Below are 24,535 nucleotides of genomic sequence, written 5' to 3' on the forward strand. Positions count from 1 at the left end.
AATAGAATAACTCCAGATTACAGAAGGTGTAGAAGTAGATCCCTTTGCAAAACTTTATATTTGAGAGGCAACCTGGCTACTTAGAGGAAACAAAAAACAAAAAACAAAAAAACAGATTCCTAGGAGACGAATGACTAGCCAGGGTTTGTCTTCTTAAGAGAGTCTCACTTTGGTTAAAAAATAAATAAATAAATAAATAAATAAATAAATAAAGTGGATTATTTGGGGTAATTTAAATGTTATCTAAATAGTAAATTAGGTAAATTGGAGTTTCCAGCTCACTGGAGTGACACCTGGCTAACTTCTGCTTCTATACTACTAGAGTGCTATCAAGAAAAATTTTACTACTTTGGTCCCTGTGGAATACAAATTAGTAAATTTCCCCTTCTACCCCTTGAAAGACATTATACTCTCTGTTGGGTGCACAATTATTCATAAGAAATGATTTATACAGAGGATATAAGGATTGAGGGTGAGGCATAGCCACTCTGGTTCAACTGAGACCTAAAACATTTACCAATTTTTAAAACTAAAGATCTCTAGGGAAACTCTCTAAAGATCACATTTATATATGAAGTAGGGATGAAATTATTGAGGATTTACTAATAGTAAATAGCAAAATCTTCATGTTGTAAACAGAAACCATTCTGTAATTTTTTAAAGTTGGAGTTTCATCGTTGTTAAGGCATAATATTATATTTTAAAGACGTCTGGTCCCTGAACAAAAAAATAGAAGTTGCATGAAGAAATTGCAGTACTCTGTTTTTTTCTCCCTCACTGGCATATTTAAAGGAGAAATAAAAGAAACACTCATTCATTCCATACCCAAAGTGTAAAATCAAGCACTAGTTGACCTTCTGAGAATCTTTTTCTTCTTCTCAATATCTTACGTATATAGTCCCCTAGAAGTGTCTTGAGATAGTAGCTATTTAGTAAATACCTGTCATGTAAAAAGTTCGAGAATTTACTTATATTTTGTGGATTATCTGCTGTCCCTTATAGTAATATATTTTCTTCTCTATAATGGGCATTAAATATTTTTCATTGATGCCATAGAAAATACAAATGTAAGAATAAATGTTTTTGCTCAGAAAAGTCAGATAAAAAAATTGAAAGGGCTAGCAGTCCAGGAAACCAGAAAAACCCTATGAGAACCACTGGCTCAGTGTATTTCTATATTCTAACCCATTCTCCACCAGCTCTACCTCTAAGCCATGCCATCTTTTGCCTGGTTTACTGCAATTAAACAGTAGTCTCCCTGCTTCTCCTCTTGCTCTAAAGCCTATTCTCAATGCAGTTATAATCTAACTCAGATCACTTCTCTGTTGAAAAGCCTTCATGTTTCCCCAAGTCACTCAGCAGAAAAGGCCATCTTTCCAATGCCTACAAGGCATGATCAGTTCTCACCTCATCTCCCACAACCTGTGCTCACTCCCTCTGATCCAGCCATCTCAAGCTCCCACTGTTCCCCACACACACAAGGCAGATCTCCACCGAGTTCACTGGCACTGGCAATCCCTCTGCCTGGGATAAACTCCCCTGAGATAGGATTATGGCTTGCTTCGTCACCCTCTTAGAAACTTCTTTTTTTTAAATGTCACCTTCCCAGAATGGTCTTCCCTAAGATAAAACTGCAAGCCTGCTACATCCCTTAAGATCCCCCTATCCTTTCCCTTCTTTATTCTTCTATAATTCACTTTTCAGCCCAAATTAAGCTATGCATTTTATTTACTTATTTGCTTATTCTCTGTCTTTCTTCATTAGACTTTAATATACATAAGGTCAACAAATTTTTGTTTAGCAAATTAAAGAATGGTTATTATATAGGTGTACAGATACATGTAGAGATACATCCCATAGAATATCTAGGAAAATCACTGCCCTAGGCCAAAGGGCATTCAGGGCAATTTTAAAAGACAGACCTCACAGGGCATTACTAGATGTTATGGGTGATGCTATGTTGCCATTATATAAAATCATATTAAAATACTTTCTGGCACTTTCTGGATTTTGTGTGCAGTGGGGGCTTGGTTATCTTGCAATAATCCAAGTGCTAAACTGACAACTCTCACCTAGAGAATGAAAGCTTGCTGTAACTTGTGTCCAGAAGAATGCCAAAAACCATTATAAAAACCAAAGGACACACCTATCCATCTTCCTTCCTATTAGAGATAGAAATATAGTCCATGTCGTGTGACCTTCACTGAAAAGCCATTCATATTCTCTATAAGTGAATAGAGAGATTTTGGCATTTTCAAAGGGCAGTAATCTAAATTTATTAATTAAAGTTTTAAATACTTTTAATTGCACTTAATATTATAATGTTTTTTTCTAAACTTTAGTCTTCATTTCTTTCAACAAATACTGAGTTTCTTCTAACTGTCAGACTCTTTCCTAGGTGTGGGGACTGAATGCTGACCACCAACAGGACAGTGCCTCCACGGATGGGACTGTGGTAGGAGAAACTGGAATTGATCAAACAATTAAACGAATGAATAGAAAATTGCATGTGACAAAGGCCACAAAAGAAAAAAGGAGGATCTACAAAAGTATAATAGAACTATTAAAAAATAAAATAAGTTCTGACATAATCAGGAAGGACAGAGAAAGCTTCTCAGAACATGATCTTTAAGGTGAGACCTGAAGATACAGTAGGAGAGAACTGGGGGTGAGGGTGGGGGTGGGGAGGGCGAGGAGAATCCTCCAGGCAGAGAATCTCTAGCTTTATCTCTTTGAGATTCACAGAGACTATTCTAGGCCCTGATAAAAGGATGGATCAATTCTTTTACCAGGATGAGGTATCAATTGTTTACTGAGGATCTTGTCCCTCTTAGGCAGAGAAAAACCCAGTGAGGCTCCAGATCTGAGCCTGTCTCCCTAGGAAAAGCAAACCTAGGATTTGGGTATCCTGCCTGACTCATTTTCCTTGAATGAAGACGAACTCTTCCCCATCCCTTATACGGAGGAATTGCTCAGGTGCCGGCTGCCTTGGATGCTCTTGGTTTAGCAGGTGCTCCCCGGTCTCCACAGCAGGCAGTGGGATATTCAGTACCACTGCTTGTGAGTAGAACAGTAATGCGCTCCTGTTTAGGGTGGTTGGTAAACACAGCTGCTGTCCACAGTATTACAGGAAAATCATTTGCATCATTAGTTTGGGTGGGACACTTCTGGTTAGTACTATATCTCATTAGAGAGATTTCTCCAGGGTGGACGCTGTGGTTTCTGCTCCGGAAGCCAAGTAGGAAGGGGCCTCTTCCACCCTTCCTTCCTCTCTCTCCTCTCTCTTCCCTGCCCCCTTCTCTGCCATCTTTGTCACTTGCTCACTAAGTCCTGTCAGCTGGTTCAGATGCTGAAATCCTGTATGTGAGAGTAGAATAGACACTTAAAATTCGGACATTTTAGGTCTCGCTTATTCCTGAGATATCAAAAAAGGGGGGAGAGCAGCATCAGCTTCAAGCCTTGTCCCTTCTTTGAAGCAAAAAAGAACCAATGAGGTTGGAGCTATTTCTTGAATCAGAGAGAAAATAGGCATAATGAAATAAATGGGATCCATATTAATTTATAAACAAACAGAGCACATCCCCTCAAGTCAATGTAGAAAGCCTCCAGAGCCAGAAATCTTCATAAAATCTGTCCTGAATTTTCCCTCTCACCTCATTTTTATACACACACCTGTTAGACTCTATTTCACCGCAGGGCAAGCAGTTAGAAAGAGGAAGGTGTTGACTTAATGAAAAAGAAATTGTTGTGATGGCAACTCTTTCAAAGAACGTTTGCTTTCTATTCCCACAAAGCTGTTTTCTCTTCATGTTCTTTTTCTTCCTTTTCTCTTTCTCTTCATCTCTTTCCTTTGGCCGCTTTAGTCTCATCTATTCATTCACTTCTCTAATCTCTCCTGCCACCTCTCATATTCATCCTGCTTGCTTTCCTCATCACTGTTATATAATCATTCATTCACTACACACTTATCAAAAGTACTTGCATGTTCATTGCAGCACTATTTACAATAGCAAAGCCATAGAATCAAGCTAGGTGCCCATCAACAGTGGACTGGATCAAGAAAATGTGGTATATATACACCATGGAATAGCATGCAGCCACAAAAAAGAACAAAATTATGTCCTTTGCAACAAAATGGATGCAACTAGAAGCCATCATCCTAAGCAAATTAATGCAGAAACATAAAACCTAATACTACATGTTCTTATAAGTGGGAGCTAAACTTAGATGCACATGGACATGAAGATGGCAACAATAGACACTGGAGACTACAAGGGCTGAAAAACTCATTGTTGAAATCACTCTCTAGATATAAGTCTATCAAACATTGTACAGAAGAAAATGAAGGTGATAGTTTGTTTATCAGTCAATGATATTTCTTCAGTGTATTTGATTACGGTGTACAATAACTGGTAATACATTACTTGTATCAATGTTTAGTTGGATTGATATCAAAAATAAAGCATTTTGTAAAGAAAAAAAAAAAAGCTTTGGATATACCAGTTCCTATGTTAGGCTCGGAGGATGTATTAACAAGAAAGACATGGTCACTGCCCTCATGAAGTTTTCATTCTGGTGAAGGGTAAAGGACATAGCATAACTATATGAACAAAAAGTAAATAAGTTAATTAAATAATTTCAAATTGTGATAAGATTTAGAGTGAAAACAAAAATAGCACTAGAGAAATACGGTAAAAGAAGTAAGCAAGGTACATACGTCATTTAGATGATCTCAGCTCACTGCAACCTGCAACCTCTGCCTCCCAGTTTCAAGTGATTCTCCTGCCTCAGCCTCCCAGTAGCTGGAATTACAGGCACTGGCCACCACACCAGACTAATTTTTTTTTAACTGAGTAGAGACGAAGTTTCACTATGTTGACCAGGCCAGTCTTGAACACCTGACCTCAAGTGATTTGCCTGCCTCAGCCTCCCAAAGTTCTGGAATTACAGGGGTGAGCCATGCACCCAACCTAGATCAATTATTCTTAATTTCTTTTTTGTCATAGACTCCTTTAGAGTTTGGTGAAAACTGCCCATTGATTCTCAGAGTAGTCTTTGAAAAATATAAAATAAAATACATGGAATTAAAAATATGGCAATTATACTGAAATATAGATCTATTCACATATCTTTTGGGAGTCCACTGATGCCCAGGTTAGATTCTTTGTAAAACATCTTAAAGAGTTTGGATATTATTTTATAAAACATCTTAAAGAGTTTGGATATTATTTTAGATAGAATAGGAGGTAAAAATAAGGTTGTAATCACTGGTATAATATAGTATGATTTATGTTTTTAAATGATCACTCTTATTACCACATGGTAATTGATTTCATACGGCCAATAATGGAAGCACTTAGAAGGCAACTTTACTGTCGTAGGAAAGATATGATCCTAGTTTGGATTCAGATAGTAACTGTGGAAAAGGCTGTTTCTAAAAAGTATCACTTAGAATCTTCCTGTAAAGGAACATGCATTGCCTAAGTAGAAAATAAAGAAATGGGAATGGAAGAAGTATAATACATAAGTCTTTTTCTCTTCCTACTTCCTAAAGTCTCTCGTCAATCCTCTGAAGGTTTCCTTAGTAACACAAGTTTAGCAAACTCTTTTGAAGAGCTTGTGGCTTATAGCCCATAAAATATATAAAAAGATTTCTTTATACGTACTTGAAGCAAATATGTTTCCAGTAAATCTTAAAAGAAGTTGTTCTCCTTCTCGAACTTGGAAATGACGAGATGGCTCTGGAGGTCCCCCAAACCCTTCCAAGCGCAGGTTCTTAAGTGCCTGGCTTAAATCTTTGGGAGGCACCACTAAAACAGCTATTCTATGTGGATTGTCCTTCTGGTGAGACAGCACTATGCAGGCAGTGGTGCTGAGCATGGCTTCCTCTAAAGATTTCACAAAAGTAACCAAATGACTATTGTCCATGGTGGAAGAGAGGTGAAGTACAATAAACCTGCATGGAAGAAAGAGGTGAGACCCGAGGGAAAAACGCAGCATCAAGAACATCACTGATACCTAATAACACCCAAGCAAAGAGCCATTATCAAACAGACGTCTTTTAAAATCAAGTATTCTCAAGGCCAACAAGTTAGATTCATTAATGATTGTAAAGAAACTCTTGGCCATCAAGAAACCGGCTCAGGCTGGGCACCGTGGCTCACGTCACTTGGGAGGCATCCCAGCACTTTGGGAGGCCATGGAGGGTGGATCTTTTGAGCCTAGAAGTTCAACACCAGCCTGAACAACATGGCAAAACTCAATCTCTGTAAAAAAAAGAGAAAGAGATAAAAAAGAAACCAGCTCAAATCAAACTAAATTCTAAAACATGTTCTTAAACGAAGAAGTCATACAGTCTCAGCTCAGCTCTAAACATGGCAGCATATTTTAAGTTATATTTTAATTAGAATTACAAAAGAGCATATTTAAAATATAGAAGAGAGAGATGAACACAATAATTTATTGACTCTCCATAAGATGCAGAATATATACCATAATTAAATGGGGATTGAAATATGCATCTCTGTGTAGGTGGGAAGGATCGTTAGGATGGACCTTGGTAGGGACTGCATTATGTATCACCGTCTCTGCACACATACACCTTCACGTGTTGAAGTAGTATCCCCTGGTACCTCAGAATGGGACCTTATTTGGAGATAGGGACTTTACAGAGCTAATCAGGTTAAGGTGAAGTCATTAGGGTCTTCTCTAATCCAGTATGACTGGTGTCATAAAAGAGAGAAATTTCAACACATAGAAATGCATAGAGAGAAAACACCCTGAGACCATGAAGACGGCCATCTACAAGCCAAGAAGAGAGGCCTGGGCAGCTCCTTCCCTCACAGCCCTTGGAAAGAACAAACCCTGCTAGCACCTTGATTTTGTACTTCTGGCCTCCAGAACTGTGAAACAATAAGTTTCTGTTGTTTAAGCCACCCGTGTGTGGTACATTGTTACGGCAGCCTTAACAAACTAATACAGACCTCTTTCCCTGGACTGGGATACCCGTTCTCAAATTCTTCTCCAGTGATTTGGCCTAAAAGAGGCCCTCACCCAGAGTAGCCCTACATCCACAGACAAGGACTAACCAATGTGGGGATGCAAAGCCAGCCACCTTGGTACTGCAGAGCTCCCCAGAGGGTGTCAGGCTACAGAAATACTTCATCTGAAACCATCGTTTTTTCCATCTTCCTCCTTTGCCCTACAGGATTTACCCAAGAGCTCTCTTTCAATGAATCACTTGCTTTTCATCTCAGACTCTATTCCTAGGAAACTGGATTCAAGAAAATCATAAATGTAAAACCTCCCATTATGAAATAAAAACTATCTTTAGATACTTTAGATACATGATCACCCGTCTCTATGAGTGGCTATCCTTCATGAACCTTAAATCTGTCTAAAACTCTTCTCATAATGGGCTGTGTAGAAAACATGGAAATGAGAAAGCAAAATGAGGGCACTGAAGTAACAAATTCCGCTTATCTATACATAGTTATAAGATATGCATAATATGAACAGTTAATTACTATCTCCATGGAATTTCAGAAATGAAGGTGCTATTTTAAAACTATTTTGGAGTTAGCAGAAACCTGTAGTTATGAGTGCTTTCCAAAAGCACTTGTTTAACTATCATAAATGAAATTACAGATAGCATATCCGTGTCAATTCTGGTTTGCATTTTAAGTATCCTTTAAAGAACGGTTAATATTTCTATTTGAAGGATTAAAATGTAATCTTACTATTCCATTTCTATAAACTCCATTTATGACCATCAGAAAAGAGTATCATCAACTTTGATTGTTTGTTATTGTATTACCTCTGCAAATGTTCATTCAATTCAACTGATATCAAGCCGCTCTGTATGGTTTTCACAACATCATCATCAAGCTCACACCAACCACTGTCTTGGCTTCTGAATCCCAGTAATTTCAAACATTCACTGGCATTTTTCCTAGGTTTTCTTATGGAGGCACCTTTTGTCCTATATGATGGTAACAGAAGAGATATTGGTACAATTTACACGGTATAAATATTATTTAATGCATTCATTCTTTCATTGTGAATGATCTAATAACAATTCATTAAGTACATACTATGTGCCAGTAATTATGCTTTGCACCAAAAATACAGAGATCAAACTATATAACCCTTGTCCTACAGAAGCACGTAGTAACACAGTATTATCTGATTACAGCACAAAGTGACCTGTGTGATAATTAAAGAAACGTACACGGTGGTTTAGGAGCAGAAGCAAGAGGCTCGGGAAGCCTGCAAAGTTAAAATGCTAATATTTGAGATGAGCTTTGGAGAATGACAAGCTTTTTAAAACTGGCAAAATAGATTTAAGAGAGTACCCAAAAACATTAATAAACTCACTGATGTAAACCCAGATACTCTAGAATAGCAAACAGTGGTTGTAAAGCAAAAAAGGTAAGCGCACAAACCCAGGAGCAAAACTGCCCAGTTTCAAAGCCTGGGTGGCTCTGCCTCTTATGAACTGTATGACTATGAGCAAATTATTTCATTTCTCTGAATCTGTTTTCTTATCTATCATATGAAAATAATAATTGTACTGATATGGTTTGGCTGTGCCCCTATCCAAATCTCGTTTTGAATTGTAGCTTCCATAATTCCCAAATGTTGTGGGAGGGACCTGGTAGGAGACAATTGGATCATGGGGGCAGTTTCCCCCCATACTGTTCTTGTGGTAGTGAGTAAGTCTCATGAGATCTAATGGTTTTATAAGGGGTCTCTCCTTTTGCTTGGCTCTCATTCTCTCTCGCCTTCTGCCACGTAAGACGTGTCTTTCACCTTCCACCATGATTGTGAGGCCTCCCCAGCCACATGGAACTGTGTCCACTAAACCTCTTTTTCTTTATAAATTATCAAGTCTTGGGTGTATTTTTATCAGTGGCATGAAAATGGACTAATACAAGTACCAACATCATGGGATTAAATGAATTAATATTTGTAAAGCACTTATAATTGTAGTAAGCGTAAGTAGTATTAATATTCTAACTCTACTTTCTACTGTAGGCACAGCCAATTTACTTTCTTGTACAATTTTCCTTTTGTGTAGCCTGCCCCACCCAAAGGCCCTAAAGAAATTGGCTGTATGTGCCATGTGATATTTTTCCCCAACCACAGCTCATGTGACTAACAGTATACCAATTTCCAACGGCCAGCCAATTTGATTATCTTTCTTTGGAATTTGACTAAGTGGTCCAGGGACTGTAACTTATCACAGTCCTATTTCTGTGGTACCTTGGTCAATGAAAATTAATAAGCAGAAAGATTATTCAGAAAGGAAAAATAGATGCTAAGAGAGAAAAGGAGAAAAATCAAGAGGAGAGGATCCATATAGTCCTAGAGATCCATATAGTCCTAGAGATAGAGAAAGCAGAGGTTCACTATTGTAGCCTCAAAATAAAATATTTTATTGAATTTGTTTAAGTGAACATCTGTTCCCTACAATTGAAGGAAGAAAAGTCCCTAATACTGAACATCTTTGGGGAAAAATACCTAGTCTAATGATGCTACCTACACTCCACAAAGAGACAGAGCCATGGTATATGAATGGAGACCAGAATGTGAATTTCATATATTCATTTGTGAAGTGAACTAGAGTTAAAGGCTTAAAAACCAACTTACTTTCACAGGTTGACGTGTCCTATGACCCATGGATTCAGATTAGAAACTGAACTTGATTTAAAATGTCTACTCTGAAAACTTCTTACTCTGTATTGGTTACTTCAGGGGATCTGCTAGATTAAAATTAGGAGCTTAGGGGAAAAATAACATTTACTTTTATGCTACTGGGTTATAACCACAGATATGGTGAATTCTGTAACCCTTGGAAGTTAATAATTTATTTACACAGGAAGTTACACTCTCACTGAATCCAGAATGTTGGTCATTTACTAGAAATTGACTTGAATGTAATTTTTTTTCTGATAGCATTCATTCACTTTTTTTTCTGTCGAAAACCTAAATTATCTGTGGAGACCGGCAGGTCCCAAGGGTGGTGGGGCTGTCCCTAATCCTAGGACCATTGGGTATATAACCTAAGGCAAATAGTGTATTTGTCATTCATTAATGCTCCTCACCAGAATATCCAATTTCGCCCTGATCTGAATATATGACAGGGTTACACTTCCTGGACTCTGTGGTTGAATGGGGCCAAGTGACTAGTTCCAGTAAATGATGTGAATGAAAAAAAAAATATGTGTCACTTTGAGGCCAAGCACTTAATTGCTAATATGGGTCTAGCCAAAGATCTTTCTTCTGCCACTGTCATAGCAACCGAACAGTGGCTGTTCTGTCTAGAGTAAGTATGACCAAGAAGCAGCCTACGTTTGATGGCCACGACAGATGCAAAGATTGTCGTTTAAGCCCTTGGGATTTGAGAGTTTTGTTACCATGCCATAACCTAGGCTAATCTGCACTATATCTGTCTTCTGGTTCCAGTGATCCATTCAGTGATGAGTTTGTGATAGATCTAGAGTGAGAATCAGGCCCTGGGCTTTTATGCATATTCATAGGGAAAAAGCTTCCTCTTTTCCACTGAACTTGGACTTATAAAGATGTAGCTATGTTGCCAGAATGAGGAACAAGCATGTCAGAGAATGGAATTGGCACAGAGGAAAGCAGATAGAGATGAGGAAGAGAGATTAGGTTCTTCCTGGTTGAAGAAATATATATATAGATAGATACATCCTCAGATTTTTAATTTACATATATCAAAAATTCTTTTTTGCTTAAATACTTCGGATTTGCTTTTCTGTCACTTAAATCAAGAGTCCTTAATGATATAAAGATTAAACTTAAACTTTAATAGGCACAGTCCACATTCAAATTAAATAATCTGATGGTATACTTGTGTCTCGCAGCTGTTAACAGCTCTGCAACTAAACTATTTCCTTCATATATGTTATTAGCAAAGTTTGACAACTAGTATTGTCTGACAGTGAATAGCACTTCATCAAACTCCATAAAAGGCAACATGCTGACATAGTGATAGTTCCAAAAATAGTAAAAATTTATTTTTTAAATGTGTTTATTTTAAAATGACCAATTTTGCTTGGGATTCACGCAGACAGTACTAATCTCTCTGAGGTTACTGATTAAAATGTCATGCTACTTTTTCTGTGGAAAAACATAATATATGATACAGAACTTGACAAGCATTCAAACTATCAAAATTCTCATTCTATGTTATATTTTACTTTCGGGATATTTTCTTTGTGATATTCATCATGCATAGATATTTAAACGTGAATGTCACCAATGTTTTGAGGTTAACTTTTTCTCAGGAAACTATAATTATTCATTAAAGTATTAATTTTAAATGGTATGCTGTATTCAAAAAACTTAAAATATTTTCCCATTTTAAGTTATTCATGTTGATTATAAAATTCCTTTAAAATGGAAAAGTAAAGGGAAGAAGAAAGTCCACATAGCCACATTGTCTGAAGTCAAATATTACAATATATAGATACATTTCTGGTAGTTTTTATTTTTACATGGATTTTTTGACTTTAAAGTGGTGAAATATTTGACGTATTTTAAAACATGTCATATTTATGTTAATATTATGTCATAAATATTGCCATATTTATGTCAATATTTGACATATTGTATGACAAATTGTGTACCTTAACTTTACCATTTGTAATCAGTGTAATGGTTGTTGGATATCAATTCAAATGACCTGAGTGCCTACCACACAGCTGAGAGAAACGTTCTCTCTTGATATAACTGTACATTCTGACTGTAGGTCCATCTACTCTTGGAGCTTTACTCAGTTCAAGGTGTCACAGTTACAATTATTGTACAGAGGAAAAAACCCTACATAATCTAAGTAGTCCTCGGTCTTCATGTATCGTCCCATTCTCCTTTGCTTTGCTGATGTTGCTGCCTCACTGCTACTGAAAACAAAAGATCCTCCATGATCTGATGCAGTGCCCTCGTTTGGTGTATTTACCTACGTGTGCCACTACTCTGGCAATAGCTTTTAAGGTGAGGAAAAAGAAGAAAACTCTCTTTCCACTGTTATGCTATATGTGATTCAGTTATTCCACCCTGAGCTTGAGCTCCCAATGACACTGTACCTTAGTGGACCCATGCACCCTGGCCCCCAACATGCCCACACAGTAATTTTTTTAAAGAAATTTTCACAGTGCTGGAACTGTCTTATATTTTATCCAGTTTCTGGACAATAAATGAGCACAGGTCATCCTAGGCTGAAATTTAGTCATCCATTCAAATTTCTTTCTCTATTATGCTATCTTTTCTTGCCAGCTGACAGCAGAATATCCACTTAAATCCAACAGAAACGTTTCAATAATGTTGCACCTCAGGAAAAAAAAGGGAGTGATGACTTCAATCTCTTTCATCTCAGGAGACTCTGTTCACTCTGTAGATTTGTCTGTGTATCCCTAGGGACAATAAGATTCATATACCAAGGAGTATACAGATAAGTAGATGTATTGGATACGACTCTTTGGGGTACAGGTAACAGAAACCCAAATTCATTTTACTTAGTTATAAATAAATTAATTATAGTAATCCTTGATTGTTAATGGGGAAAAGAGACAAATGTGGAGGGCCTCAGATATAAACTCTGTCTGGAATTGGAATATCATCTTTGTCTAATTACTTCTCTTCTCTGCATCTTTCCTTTTTTATCTAGTACTATTAATAATCATTCTTTTTCCAGCAGCAGAAATCACGGTTGTTGACAACTTCTGAGTTTTATATCCTAAGGTATGAGCTACACCCAAAATTACCCTTTTTATTAGGCATCAGGGAATTACAATCAGCCTCTTGTGGTTCAAGTGTTTAATTATACGTAGGGATATTAATGAATATAGAAGCTCCCATTGCATCTGCATGGATAGAAAGGGCAATTTGCAGAAATTGTGGTACAATTCCCAAAACATAAGGTGTCTAGCAGGGAAAACAATAGATATATCCTCCAGTCTGCATTTTCTCAAGCCTAACAGTACACAATTACATATTTCCCAGTTAAATTGCCTAAATACCACACAAACGACATTCAAAAGATTTTTCACAAGATTAAAAAATCTGCTCCAATGCACCTTAATATTTTGTTTCTGTAACTAGGAAATAGACACTATCGGGAATTTTTCAAGGATAGTTTCTTTTGTATTTAAAAACTAAATTATTTCCCACTTGGCATTCCAATTCACAGGGAACCTTGTTTTCTTACAGAAAATAGTACATATGAATTAAAAATACTTCTAAATACACTACCTCCAAATTTAACACATGAAACAAATCTTACTTTCTCTGTAAGCATTTACTTCAATGTTTCATTGAAACAATTTCACTCCATTAAATGAGATTTGCCTGTGTTGACAATACGGCACTCACTGATAAGCACAAAGGAAAATATAGTATGTGCGATTTCATTATTTATAAAATTGTCATTTCCTTCTTAGGTAGACTGTCTAAAATATTATAAATTTAATACACAAAATCCACAATTATAAATAACACATTTAGAATAATCTCTAGTTTAAAACAACTAGATCTTGATAAATGTGCTTTTTGATACTTTTTTTTTTTTTTGGCTTGCATACTTTTGAAAGAATTTTTTGATACAAATTCTTTTGAAATTTTCCAAACTCCTCTCCAAATAAAATGTGTGAAGTCAGGGTTGCAGCTAAGGGAGAAACCAGGCAGGAATGAGGGGATTACTAAGATGGCAAGCACCTTTCCTGTAATGTAGATGCAGGAGCATGCAACCGTAAGCAATAATCAAGTGAGCAGAACATGAAGCTGTCAGTCCTTGGGGTAACAGCCATGTGGGAAAGGTGAACTTGAGATCTTCACCAAGACTCTCAAGAAGGTTAATGTAGCCCCAGGTAAGTAGCAGATGGTTCTCAGCAGAGGTGGGAACAAATGCCACCTTGAGGAAAGCAACTCCATTATGCCTGAAGAAACCCCACGTTTGCATGCTCACAAGCAAAAGTTCTCAAACAAATTAGTAGGTAAATGCCATGGATGACAGATATAAACACTCCCAAAGACTTCAGAGGTTAGAATTAGGAGATTTAAGATGAAAACAACTATATATGAAAAGTTTAATAAAGGACAGTATCCCACAAATAAGTAAGCAGGAGGAAACTCTAAAGATAATTAGGGAGATTTAAATAAGGGCCACGTAGAACTTTTTTTTGTTTTTTGTTTCTGTTTTTGTTTTTTTAAACAGGGTCTCACTCTGTCACCCAGGCTGGAGTGTAGTGGCATGATCTCGGCTCACTACAGCCTCAATCTCCTGTGCTCCCACCTCAGCCTTCCCAGTAGCTGGGAAAATAGAACTTTAAGAAATAAAAAATATAATTGTCTAAAACAAAACTCAAATAATAGATTAAAAGTACATTTTTAAGGTATGCGTTATTTTTGCCATTTCAAACTGGAATGTGAATAAATTGCACAGAATATGGCACATAGAGACAGGGAGATGGAAAACATAAGGGAAGTAAAACAATACGGAATTTAAAAACAGGTGGTCATTTGTCAATTTTGACTTTTGTTGCCATTGCTTTTGTGTTTTAGATATGAAGTCCTTGCCCATGCCTATGTCCTGAATTGTATTGCCTAGGTTTTCTTCTAGGGTTTTTGTGGTTTTGGGTCTAACATTTAAGTTGCTAATCTATCGTGAATTAATTTCCATATAAGGTGTAAGGAACGGATCCAGTTTCAGCTTTCTACATATGGCTTGCTAGTTTTCCCAGCACCATTTATTTATTTATTTATTTATTTTTAGAAATATCTTAACAAATTTTATTTTGCTGATATCTTTCTTTTATGTGTGTGCCAAAGTGATGGCCAGTACAAATCCATGTCTAATTAAGTCCAGAAGAGCTCCTTCAATAAGTGCAGAATGAAAGTTATGAGTGATAAGAAAGCGTCATGTCAGTTTCATTGGCAGCATTTTCTCTTTCTTAGTGGTTCATAAAATAGCGCAGTGCTTTGCTGTCGATGGTGTCTTAAATTTGGTGAATATTCAAAGTTAAATCTAATGCTGAACAGCAGCTGTGTGCAAGCCGGGTGATGTGTGTGCTGTGTGTGTTTGCTCATCTAATGCTCATGACACCTTGTCAGCTGTGAGGGAGGAGAGGGAACTGGGGAGCCCCGGGGATGGGAGTGCAGGGTGCAGTTTAGAAAGTGGGGGGTGGTCAGGGGTGGCCCCTGGGAGAGGTTTGAGCCAAGACTGCAGGTGGCAAGGGGGTCATGCCTGAGCCTGGGAGGGGGGATCCCAGGTCCCAGCAGTTCCGTTTATTTTTTATTTTGGAATCCTTTCCCCATTTCTTGTTTTTGTCAGGTTTGTCAAAGATCAGATGGTTATAGATGTGTGGTATTATTTCTGAGGGCTCTGTTCTGTTCCATTAGTCTATATCTCTGTTTTGGTACCAGTACCATGCTGTTTTGGTTACTGCAGCCTTGTAGTATAGTTTGAATTCAGGTAACATGATGCCTCCAGCTTCACTCTTTTGGCTTAGGATTGTCTTGGCAATATGGGCTCTTTTTTGGTTCCATATGAACTTGAAAGTAGTTTTTTCCAATTTTGTGAAGAAAGTCATTGGTAGCTTAATGGGGATGGCATTGTATTAAACTAAAGAGCTTCTACACAGCAAAATAAACTACCATCAGAGAGAACAGGCAACCTACAGAATGGGAGAAAAATTTTGCAATCTTCTCATCTGACAAAGGGCTAATATCCAGAACCTACAAAGAACTCAGACAAATTTACAAGAGAAAAACAAACAACCCTATAAAAAAGTGGGCAAAGGATATGAACAGACACTTCTTAAAAGAAGACATTTATGCAGCCAACAGACACATGAAAAAATGCTCATCATCACTCACCATCAGAGAAATGCAAAGCAAAACCACAATGAAATACCATCTCACACATTTAGAATGGCAATCATTAAAAAGTCAGGAAACAACAGGTGCTGGAGAGGATGTGGAGAACGAGGAACACTTTTACACTGTTGGTGGGACCATAAATTAGTTCAACCATTGTGAAAGACAGTGTAGCGATTCCTCAAGGATCTAGAACTAGAAATATCATTTGACCCAGCCATCCTATTACTGGGTATATACCCAAAGGATTATAAATCATGCTGCTATAAAGACACATGCACACGTATGTTTATTGCGGCACTATTCACAATAGCAAAGACTTGAAATCAACCCAAATGTCCATCAGTGACAGACTGGATTAAGAAAATGTGGCACATATACACCATGGAATACTATGCAGCCATAAAAAAGGATGAGTTCGTGTCCTTTGTAGGGACATGGATGCAGCTGGAAACCATTATTCTCAGCAAACTATTGCAAGAACAGAAAACCAAACACTGCATGTTCTCACTCATAGGTGGGAACTGAATAATGAGATCACTTGGACACAGGAAGGGGAACATCACACACCGGGGTCTGTTGTGGGGTGGGGATACAGGGTAGGGATAGCATTAGGAGATATACCTAAGGTAAATGATGAGTTGAGGGGCACAGGACACAAACATGGCACTTGTATACATATGTAACAAACCTGTACGTTGTGCACATGCACCCTAGAACTTAAAATATAATAAAAATAAATAAATAAATAAATAAATAAATAAATAAATAAATAAGGTGGTCATATATACATCTATACATCTATTTGGAAACTCAGAAGGACAGAGTGCATACAATGGAGAAGTGCCATCATTTGATTAGAAAGCACATAAGAACTTTTCAGAAATGTGAAAAGGCATACATCCACTTATTCAGGAAGCACAATATATTGTATTCAGAAAAAGTTTAAAATTTGCATCTAGGCACATCATAGATAAATGCAAAACACCAAGTGCAAAGAAAAGATCTTGAAAGCAGCAGACAAAATAAAGCAGATGATCCATAAAGTTATGAAAATTGCGTCCACTGCAGTCTTCACAATGGCAATAAAGAGTGACATAATATCTCCAAAGAAGTGGAAAAAAATCATTTTTATCCTAGTATGTTATAGCAAATGTGGTAGGTGGTCTCCAAAGATGACCCCTAGTGAACTATGCTCTCTCCCAAACAAACCAGAGTGACTCAACTTTAACATATGGAGTGCTGCCGGAGAAGAAGAATAAAATGTGTCGGGACAAATATAAGTATATGTGATCAAACAGAGAAATAAATAAAAGCAAAAGAATAATTGAAAATTTCAGAATAGTGGTTAAATTTGGTGGGGATGAGTGACTGTGGTGAGGACAAAGGGGATTGAATGAGGTGGGGCAAGTAAGGAGATGCATAATTTTATCGATAACGATCAGTTTATCATTTGATATTAGCTGTACTAGTTGTCCATTTCATTATATGGTATGACTTACATATATTTTATAAATATTCTCAGGTATGAATCGCATATTACATTTGAACAACTTAATCTTGAAAGCAATTGCATTATGTCAGAAATGTCATTTTTCATGGGCAAAAACCATTTTCCTGTCTAACTCTCTAAAATATTGATTGCATCGTAAGGAATAAACTCCTATTTAATAAGGTATTTTCCCCCTTTACTGCCACGAGAAATCTTTTTTGGCACATAATTAAATGACTCTCATCTTTTCCCTAGAAATCATTCAGACATAAAGGAACATGACACAATACAGACCTTTCATTCTTAATCTTCAGACTATGCTTTGGCCTCAAATAGTTTTCATCTTTTTCATTACATGGGGTATGGATTGCTTTTTGTGTTTCTGTTTCCATAGAAAATGTCCAACTGGCTTTCATTCTTTGATGAAAGAATGCTAAATAAACAGTTGAGATGGATTCTCATTTGCTTGTTTTATGCTCCACTAGATGGAAAAAAAATGTACCTACTATTTGAGACTAATAACAACATAGCACATTGTAATGTGTCAATTTAATATTGTCAAAAAGTGCAGATGAATTTGCAATACAATTTACATTTCCACGAGTTTACTCACTAATTTATTTAATTTACCTAATGTTTTTAGCATTTACTATGCTGCAATTGTGCTAAGTGATGACATGTAAAAGAGAATATATATTATTGCTACAGGAGAATGTAGGGTGTGTACAAAGGATGGGGTTGGCACAAAAAGAGAGCACTTGATTGCTCCTAGAGAGCTTAGGATATCTGCGCAGAAAAAGAAAAAGGTGAACTGAAACTTACAGAATAGGCAAGAGTTTATCAGTTAAATGTGGCAGAAGAAAGATTTTCTAGAAGAGAAATTATGTACAAAGGCAAAAAAAAGTGTCAATTTCTAGCAACTTGGCCAATTTAACTGATGACAAATAGCCATTTTCCCACTCCACAAGAATTCTGGACAAAATGTCACATAAACACACACACACACACAGAAACACACACGTGCACACACACACACTTATATGAACTCAAAAGCTGAAAAAGAAATCCCCTCTAGATCTGGACTCAAGGATCTAAAAAGTAAGAATTCTCTTTCTTCCTTAGGGAACTCGAGGAATTGATTCTGTGGGTGCACCTTCCTCAATCGGCCTCCTCTTCTCAACCCCAAACATGCACACATCCCAGGGACTCGAGGTACATTTTAATATCTATTCCCAGACATAAGATGCAACCTCCAGCTGCGCAGGGAGGGAACTTGAACTAAGTCTTGAAGCTGGGATCTCAGAAGGGCATCACTGGCCATGAGAGAGGCATAACCTTTTCTGGTTATTTGGTTGTTGGTAGCAATAACCAAAACCCTGTTGCTTGTTGGCTCAAGAAAGTAGTCAAGAAGCACACACATACAAAATTAATTGCTTTGGATTGGGGGAAAAGGGAGAAGAAGAGTTGATATTTATATCTGATCAAAAATTAAAATCAATACTTGGAAATGAATGTCTAAGGGTAAGAGCCTAGAACAGAATCAGTATGAAATTCTGCAAGATTACACTATGCTCCCAGATAGATGATATAGTGTTATACATCATGTTAATAAATAGATTATTCTAAAAGAGACCATAAAATAAATATGCTTAAATAATTAAAGGAATAAAGGAAGAAATACAGCTGAACCTTGAACAACACAGGTTTGAATTCTGTAGGTCTACGTGTACACAGATTTTCTTGCTCCTCTGCCACTCCTGAGACAGCGACACCAACCCCTCCTCTTCTTCCTCCTCCTCAGCCTACTCAAAATGAAGATGACAAGGATGAAAACCTTTATGATTATCCACTTCCACTTAATGAATATGATTTTCTTAATAACGTTTTCTTTTCTCTAGCTTGCTTTATTATAAGAAGCAGTATATAGTACATATACCTTAAAAATATGTGTTAATAGACTGTTTATATCATTGGTAAGGTTTTTCTCCTGGTCAACCATAGGCTATAAGCAGTTCAGTTTTGAGGAGTCAAAAGTTATACACACATTTTCAACTGCTTGGTAGTTGGCACCCCTAATTCCCCTGCATTGTTCAAGGATCAACTATATAAAGCGTAGTAAAACAATGAAGCAGATTGGAAAAAGCACTAAGCTTTTAGAAATGTTAATTATAGTGAATAAAATGAACAATTTAAACAAATGATAAAAAATTAATAATGTGTATAATAAACCTTAGGAAATCACCCAAGCACATCATATAAAGTATTTAAAAATATCAAAGTAAGATTATGAAATATGGATAATAATATGAATTATGTTTAACTCATTTATATTCATTGTCATAAGATTATTTTACATATATTATCTTGCTTACACTTGCTTTTAAAAGTAGACACATATCACCATGCTGATGTTTTGTTTACTTTCCATTATCTCTTTCATATAAATTTTTACTTTTGAATTTTTCTTTTATATTATTTATGCTCAATATCAAATTTTAAAGATAAGAATAATACTTGCTTGTTCTTGATATCTTGAATCTTATTAAGTCAGCCTATTAATTTTATCTACTTTAAGAGCATGTGAGTAGTCCATTCTGAGAACCCTTGTATTTAAAAACAAAACAGAAACAAAATGGCGTCTTTGTAGGATGAAAACCCTAATTTCTCAATCTTGCCCTTTGAGAACTTGAGAACTTTGAAGATTTTGGTCCATTTTTATTTCCTGATATTAGTGCTGCAAAGAATAAAACTGACACCAGATTGATTTCATTCCTTTTTTGCATAATCTGTTTCTGGTTAACGGATGCTTACGGAATTATGTTTTATTTAAACCTACATTTCAGTTTGCCATGTTATGTCTAAGTTGGGTCTTTTTTCATAAATTTTTCTAGTAACCAATCAGGACTTTTAACTCAAGGCTTTAATCAGCATCAAAAAATCAAATTCACCTAGGCCTTTGATTGTTGCTTTTTTAATGATTGCTTGGCCTCTTCTTCAATGGTACCTATAATTATCAGTTTGCAGCACTTTGAAATGACTCCTTATCATATTTTGGTCCCTTTTCATCTCATCTTGTTATCTTTATGCCACATCCCTTTGTCCTTTCATCTTTTCTTCATCTATTCTGATGATTTTCTGCTAGTGTTTCTTGGCAATTATGCTTACTGGCTACAACTAAACTTATAAAATAGGTTTCTTTAATATTCTCCAGGTAACTGTAATTCTCATTATTCAAATGACTGAGAAACATCAGGATGATGCTATCTCTCTCTTCCTTTGTATTTCTACAAGTTTGTTTTTTGTTGTTTTTGATATTCTTTAGAAATCTTGGTATTGATTTGTTTTTCTTCAAACACCACGTAGGATTTTGGTTTTTTTTCTTACCCTCAAATGAATGCTCATCCACCAATTATTGTTTGGTAGCTATTTGAATCTCATTCTTGAATCTAGAGATGAGATCCCTTTGCATAATACCTGATTCAATTGTCAGCATCTAGCCATTTTTACTGAGTATAATTCCTCTGGACTAAGGTATGTCTTTCTCCTACCTCTGCTGACTAAATTTCCAGTGCTTTGAATAGATTGAAGCTTTCAAAATGTGCCACCCCAGCATGCATTTCTGCTAGGATTCTTACTGTCTCCATCTTTATCTTTATACTTGTAGGAATTTTGGGGTCCATAACAGCTAAAATTATTACCTTTTTTTGGATCCACAATATTTTCTTTCTAGATTAAAGGTATTTCATACTATTTTAATACAGAATTTAAATACAAGATATTTGACTGCAAGTTTTAATCATCTAAGCTTCTTTGTTTGACATTAAGCCAGTCACAATATTAGAAACTTACTCACCGGCTGAAATATGAAGATGTAATCCTATTTATTGTGGCACTTGCTCGTCTTTTATGATCTATCTCAGAATCAAGATTGTTTTTATCAAGGTATGGAGAACAAGGTAAAAATACAGTCACTGGCTTCTGAAAAGGATAAGTTGATGGGTGCTGAATGTGAATCAGAGGGCTTGTGGATTGGACTGAGTAGAAAGTATCTTGCTGTGCTTTTAAATGTGCCACCAGAGCTGGGTCAACTGGTTGGATCTAAACAAAAAATATATTTTTTCTTACATTTTAATAGAAAAGATGCAAACTGTTGGTACATTTCTAATCCAGTTTTTTGAAAATTTTATGGAGCATAGTTTTATACATTTCTCTATACATTGTTAGCTGTAATCAACATTGCATTTTATAAAATATTTATAATGTATAAAAGAACACAGTATTTGGGCCCTTTTTACAAAGTCTTTCTGAAATATGGGTTCCCTGTTTTATGTTATAAATAACTAAGAAACAGACTTAATTGCAGGCAACAAAATGACCTAGAAAACAAAATAGATGTTTTATAATGATTTCTAATTAGGACTATTATTAGATCAAGTGATCTTTAGAAACTAGAAAAACATGACTTGTTTCTTTTCACATAAGAATGGTTAAAAATAAAACATAGCTAAGATGATTCCAACATTTCAAAGTTCATGGAAAATATCTATAAATAAGTTATTTATTATATGTTTTCTTCCTAATCGTTCTTCTTCACTTACCACTTACATTAACAACTGGAAGAAATAGAGAGGAGAGCATGGGAGGGGAATGAAGCTAGACGAACAGAGAATATTATTTGAGGAAATAAGTCTTGAAAAATATACATTTACATGCCCTTTGCAAATAGTGTTTGCATATATTAAATCTTTACTCCCAGAAAATGGCTGTTTCATAATTAAATATAACCAAATATTTATTATAATAAATATTGTAATTGATTGTCCTCTTTTTTGCCATCCTCTCTGATCAAAATCTTTGAATTATATGAATGTTCCAAAGTCTGTCATCAATTCTTTCATAGTCATGCAACATAAATTTTCCCAATAAATATCATAAACAAAACAACACAACACAAAAGACTAACTGCGAAAATCTTTTGAATAAAGAGAAGATTTATTTTTTAATGATATTTAATATGCTCAAAATCATTACATTATTGCTAATATCACTAGGTATTAGGCCATTACAACTATATAAAATAATCCATTTATTGTTATATTAAATATTGGTACCTTCTTTGTTGTTTAGAACCATGCTTGATGACCCACAAAATCTATGAGCAGGAACTCACCTATTTTTAATATGTTTACCTTTAACTGCACAAGTACTGGAGAGGTAAAAACTCCTGGAGGGTAACTTAAGGATATTCGGGAATCCATGCTTGACTTAAGAGTGAGGCCTTTCTTTGTTACTGTGAACGACTCTTTCTTTAAACAAGACACAACAGAAAAGATACCCAATTTGTAAACTTTTACTGAAGCACAAGTCCCCTGTATGGAATAAAGAACATTAAAACAAGCTATAGCACCGATTTGAAAAATATTTGCTGTATAGACTCTATGGATTGTCAAAAAAAATCTCTACACTCTTTATTTAATCACCTACGATTTAAAATGATTCCAGGAACCTAAAATGGATGGTTATTTTATGAGATTAAGTAGAAATCGGTAAGAGTTTCTCAAATTTAGACTACAAAATAAAAAACAAAAATAAACATATGTCTTAAATTTAAATTAAATCTTCCCCCAAAATTGTGCGAATAATGGGCAATTATTTTCAGTGTTTTCACAAATATTATTGTTCCTAGAATTCTAGCCTCCATTAGTGAGAATTGATTTTAAATACTGACCTTTATCCAAAACATTCAACACTGTTTTAGGGAATCCTAAGGACTGGAAATCCATTATTTGTGTAGTTGGCTTAAACACTATAACACCTGTGCTGTCAGCAAATTCTTTCTTCTAATAGCTCACGATAACTTAGGTTCCCCAGATAAAGTCATCTTCTCTATGTCTCTCTGTGCAGTGGGAGCAAAGGACTAAGATATTTGTGTTTCTTTTCATATAACGACATTCAAATTTATAATGCATATATACAGACACCTACTGAAGGTTTTTTACTGCACAAAAGGCAACTGCATACATAAATGAAAGCAAAATGATCTTTTCCTATAATCACCAAAGCTTAAAAGAAGGAGGCAGAGTTAGAAGTAATTTGGTCTATTCATACTTCCCCAAACAGCAGCCAGGCTCTGCCCCAGCATGAGTGGATAATCACGCTCACATACACAGAAAAACATTTCAGGGACAATCACAATGGAAAATAGTCTACCATTTGAAAGCTGACTAAGGAAGAGATTTCACAATATCGCTGAATGAATCTGTCTCTGGGAAAATTCAGGGCATGGTGAATATTATTAATTGGCCAGAGGGAAAATTGTGAGAAGTGAAAAAGAAAGATCTTCTAGAAACCAATGGTGGTTGCTGTGCACTTCGATCATATTTGATAGATTCTGAAAAGCCAAAAAGGTTTTTAAATAATTAGAAATTGAAAATGTCATACGATCCACATAAAAATTTGGAAGTAATCCAGAGTTTAAATTTTTTTCTTACTATAAAGAGAAAAATTCATGCTTGTATTTGTTATGATACCCAATGATTCCCTCTCTCTCTCTCCTTCTCTCTCTCTCTTTTGTTTTAATTATCCATTTACTAAACATTTTCCAAACCCATTTTATGACAAGTGGGCTATGAGCAGTTTTCGCTTTTATTGTGATAGTTACACAGACTGGCCAAAATTTAAGAGCTCCAATCGAGGGCAATGCTGACTAGACTATCATACCTAGAAACTTCTGATACTAAATATAAAATGTATTAGTTGCAGGAATTGGAGTAAGTACATAGAATAGGCTTAGCTTTCATATTCAACTATAAAACCTTATTTGAAACCCAGAGAAAACCAAAATCACAAAATAAATATATAACAAATAATTCCATGTATATATGGATTTTTTTTACATTTATTCCCTGCCCTCCTCATCAAATGACAACTTACATAAAGCTGAAAAAGATAAATATTTTAATTGCTTAAAAAGAAGTTAAGTGGCCCAAAGAAAAACTTTAAATATTAGTATCCCTAAACTCCATACTAAGTTTATTATTATTATTTTTTTATTTTTTTGAGACGGAGTTTCACTCTTATTGCCCAGGTTGGAGTGCACGGGTACAATCTCGGCTCACCGCACCCTCTGCTTCCCGGGTTCAAGCG

The 24,535-nt window shown here is 35.9% G+C and overlaps 1 protein-coding gene and 1 long non-coding RNA gene across 3 annotated transcripts in view; one reads left to right on the top strand and one right to left on the bottom strand.

Moving 5' to 3' along the window:
* Nucleotides 1–24,535, bottom strand: part of LOC105487764 (death domain containing 1) — a 73,765-nt gene that overhangs the window by 38,336 nt on the left and 10,894 nt on the right. For both annotated transcript variants that reach the window (XR_011621381.1, XM_071093758.1), the window contains 4 exons: nucleotides 22,579–22,758; nucleotides 21,243–21,487; nucleotides 7,817–7,981; nucleotides 5,667–5,956 (listed from right to left, as the gene is read on the bottom strand). Coding sequence is in view for 1 of the 2 variants with exons in the window: in XM_071093758.1 (XP_070949859.1) it covers nucleotides 5,667–5,956; nucleotides 7,817–7,981; nucleotides 21,243–21,487; nucleotides 22,579–22,758 (880 nt within the window). In the remaining variant the exon portion in view is untranslated. The remainder of the gene's footprint in view (nucleotides 1–5,666; nucleotides 5,957–7,816; nucleotides 7,982–21,242; nucleotides 21,488–22,578; nucleotides 22,759–24,535) is intronic.
* Nucleotides 1–24,535, top strand: part of LOC105487763 (uncharacterized) — a 45,630-nt gene that overhangs the window by 4,107 nt on the left and 16,988 nt on the right. Inside the window, exon 3 of the long non-coding RNA XR_011621382.1 lies at nucleotides 2,387–2,633. This is a non-coding gene — a long non-coding RNA (uncharacterized lncRNA). The remainder of the gene's footprint in view (nucleotides 1–2,386; nucleotides 2,634–24,535) is intronic.

This window comes from Macaca nemestrina, chromosome 3 (assembly GCF_043159975.1).
Source record: "Macaca nemestrina isolate mMacNem1 chromosome 3, mMacNem.hap1, whole genome shotgun sequence".
Classification (NCBI taxonomy): domain Eukaryota; kingdom Metazoa; phylum Chordata; class Mammalia; order Primates; family Cercopithecidae; genus Macaca; species Macaca nemestrina.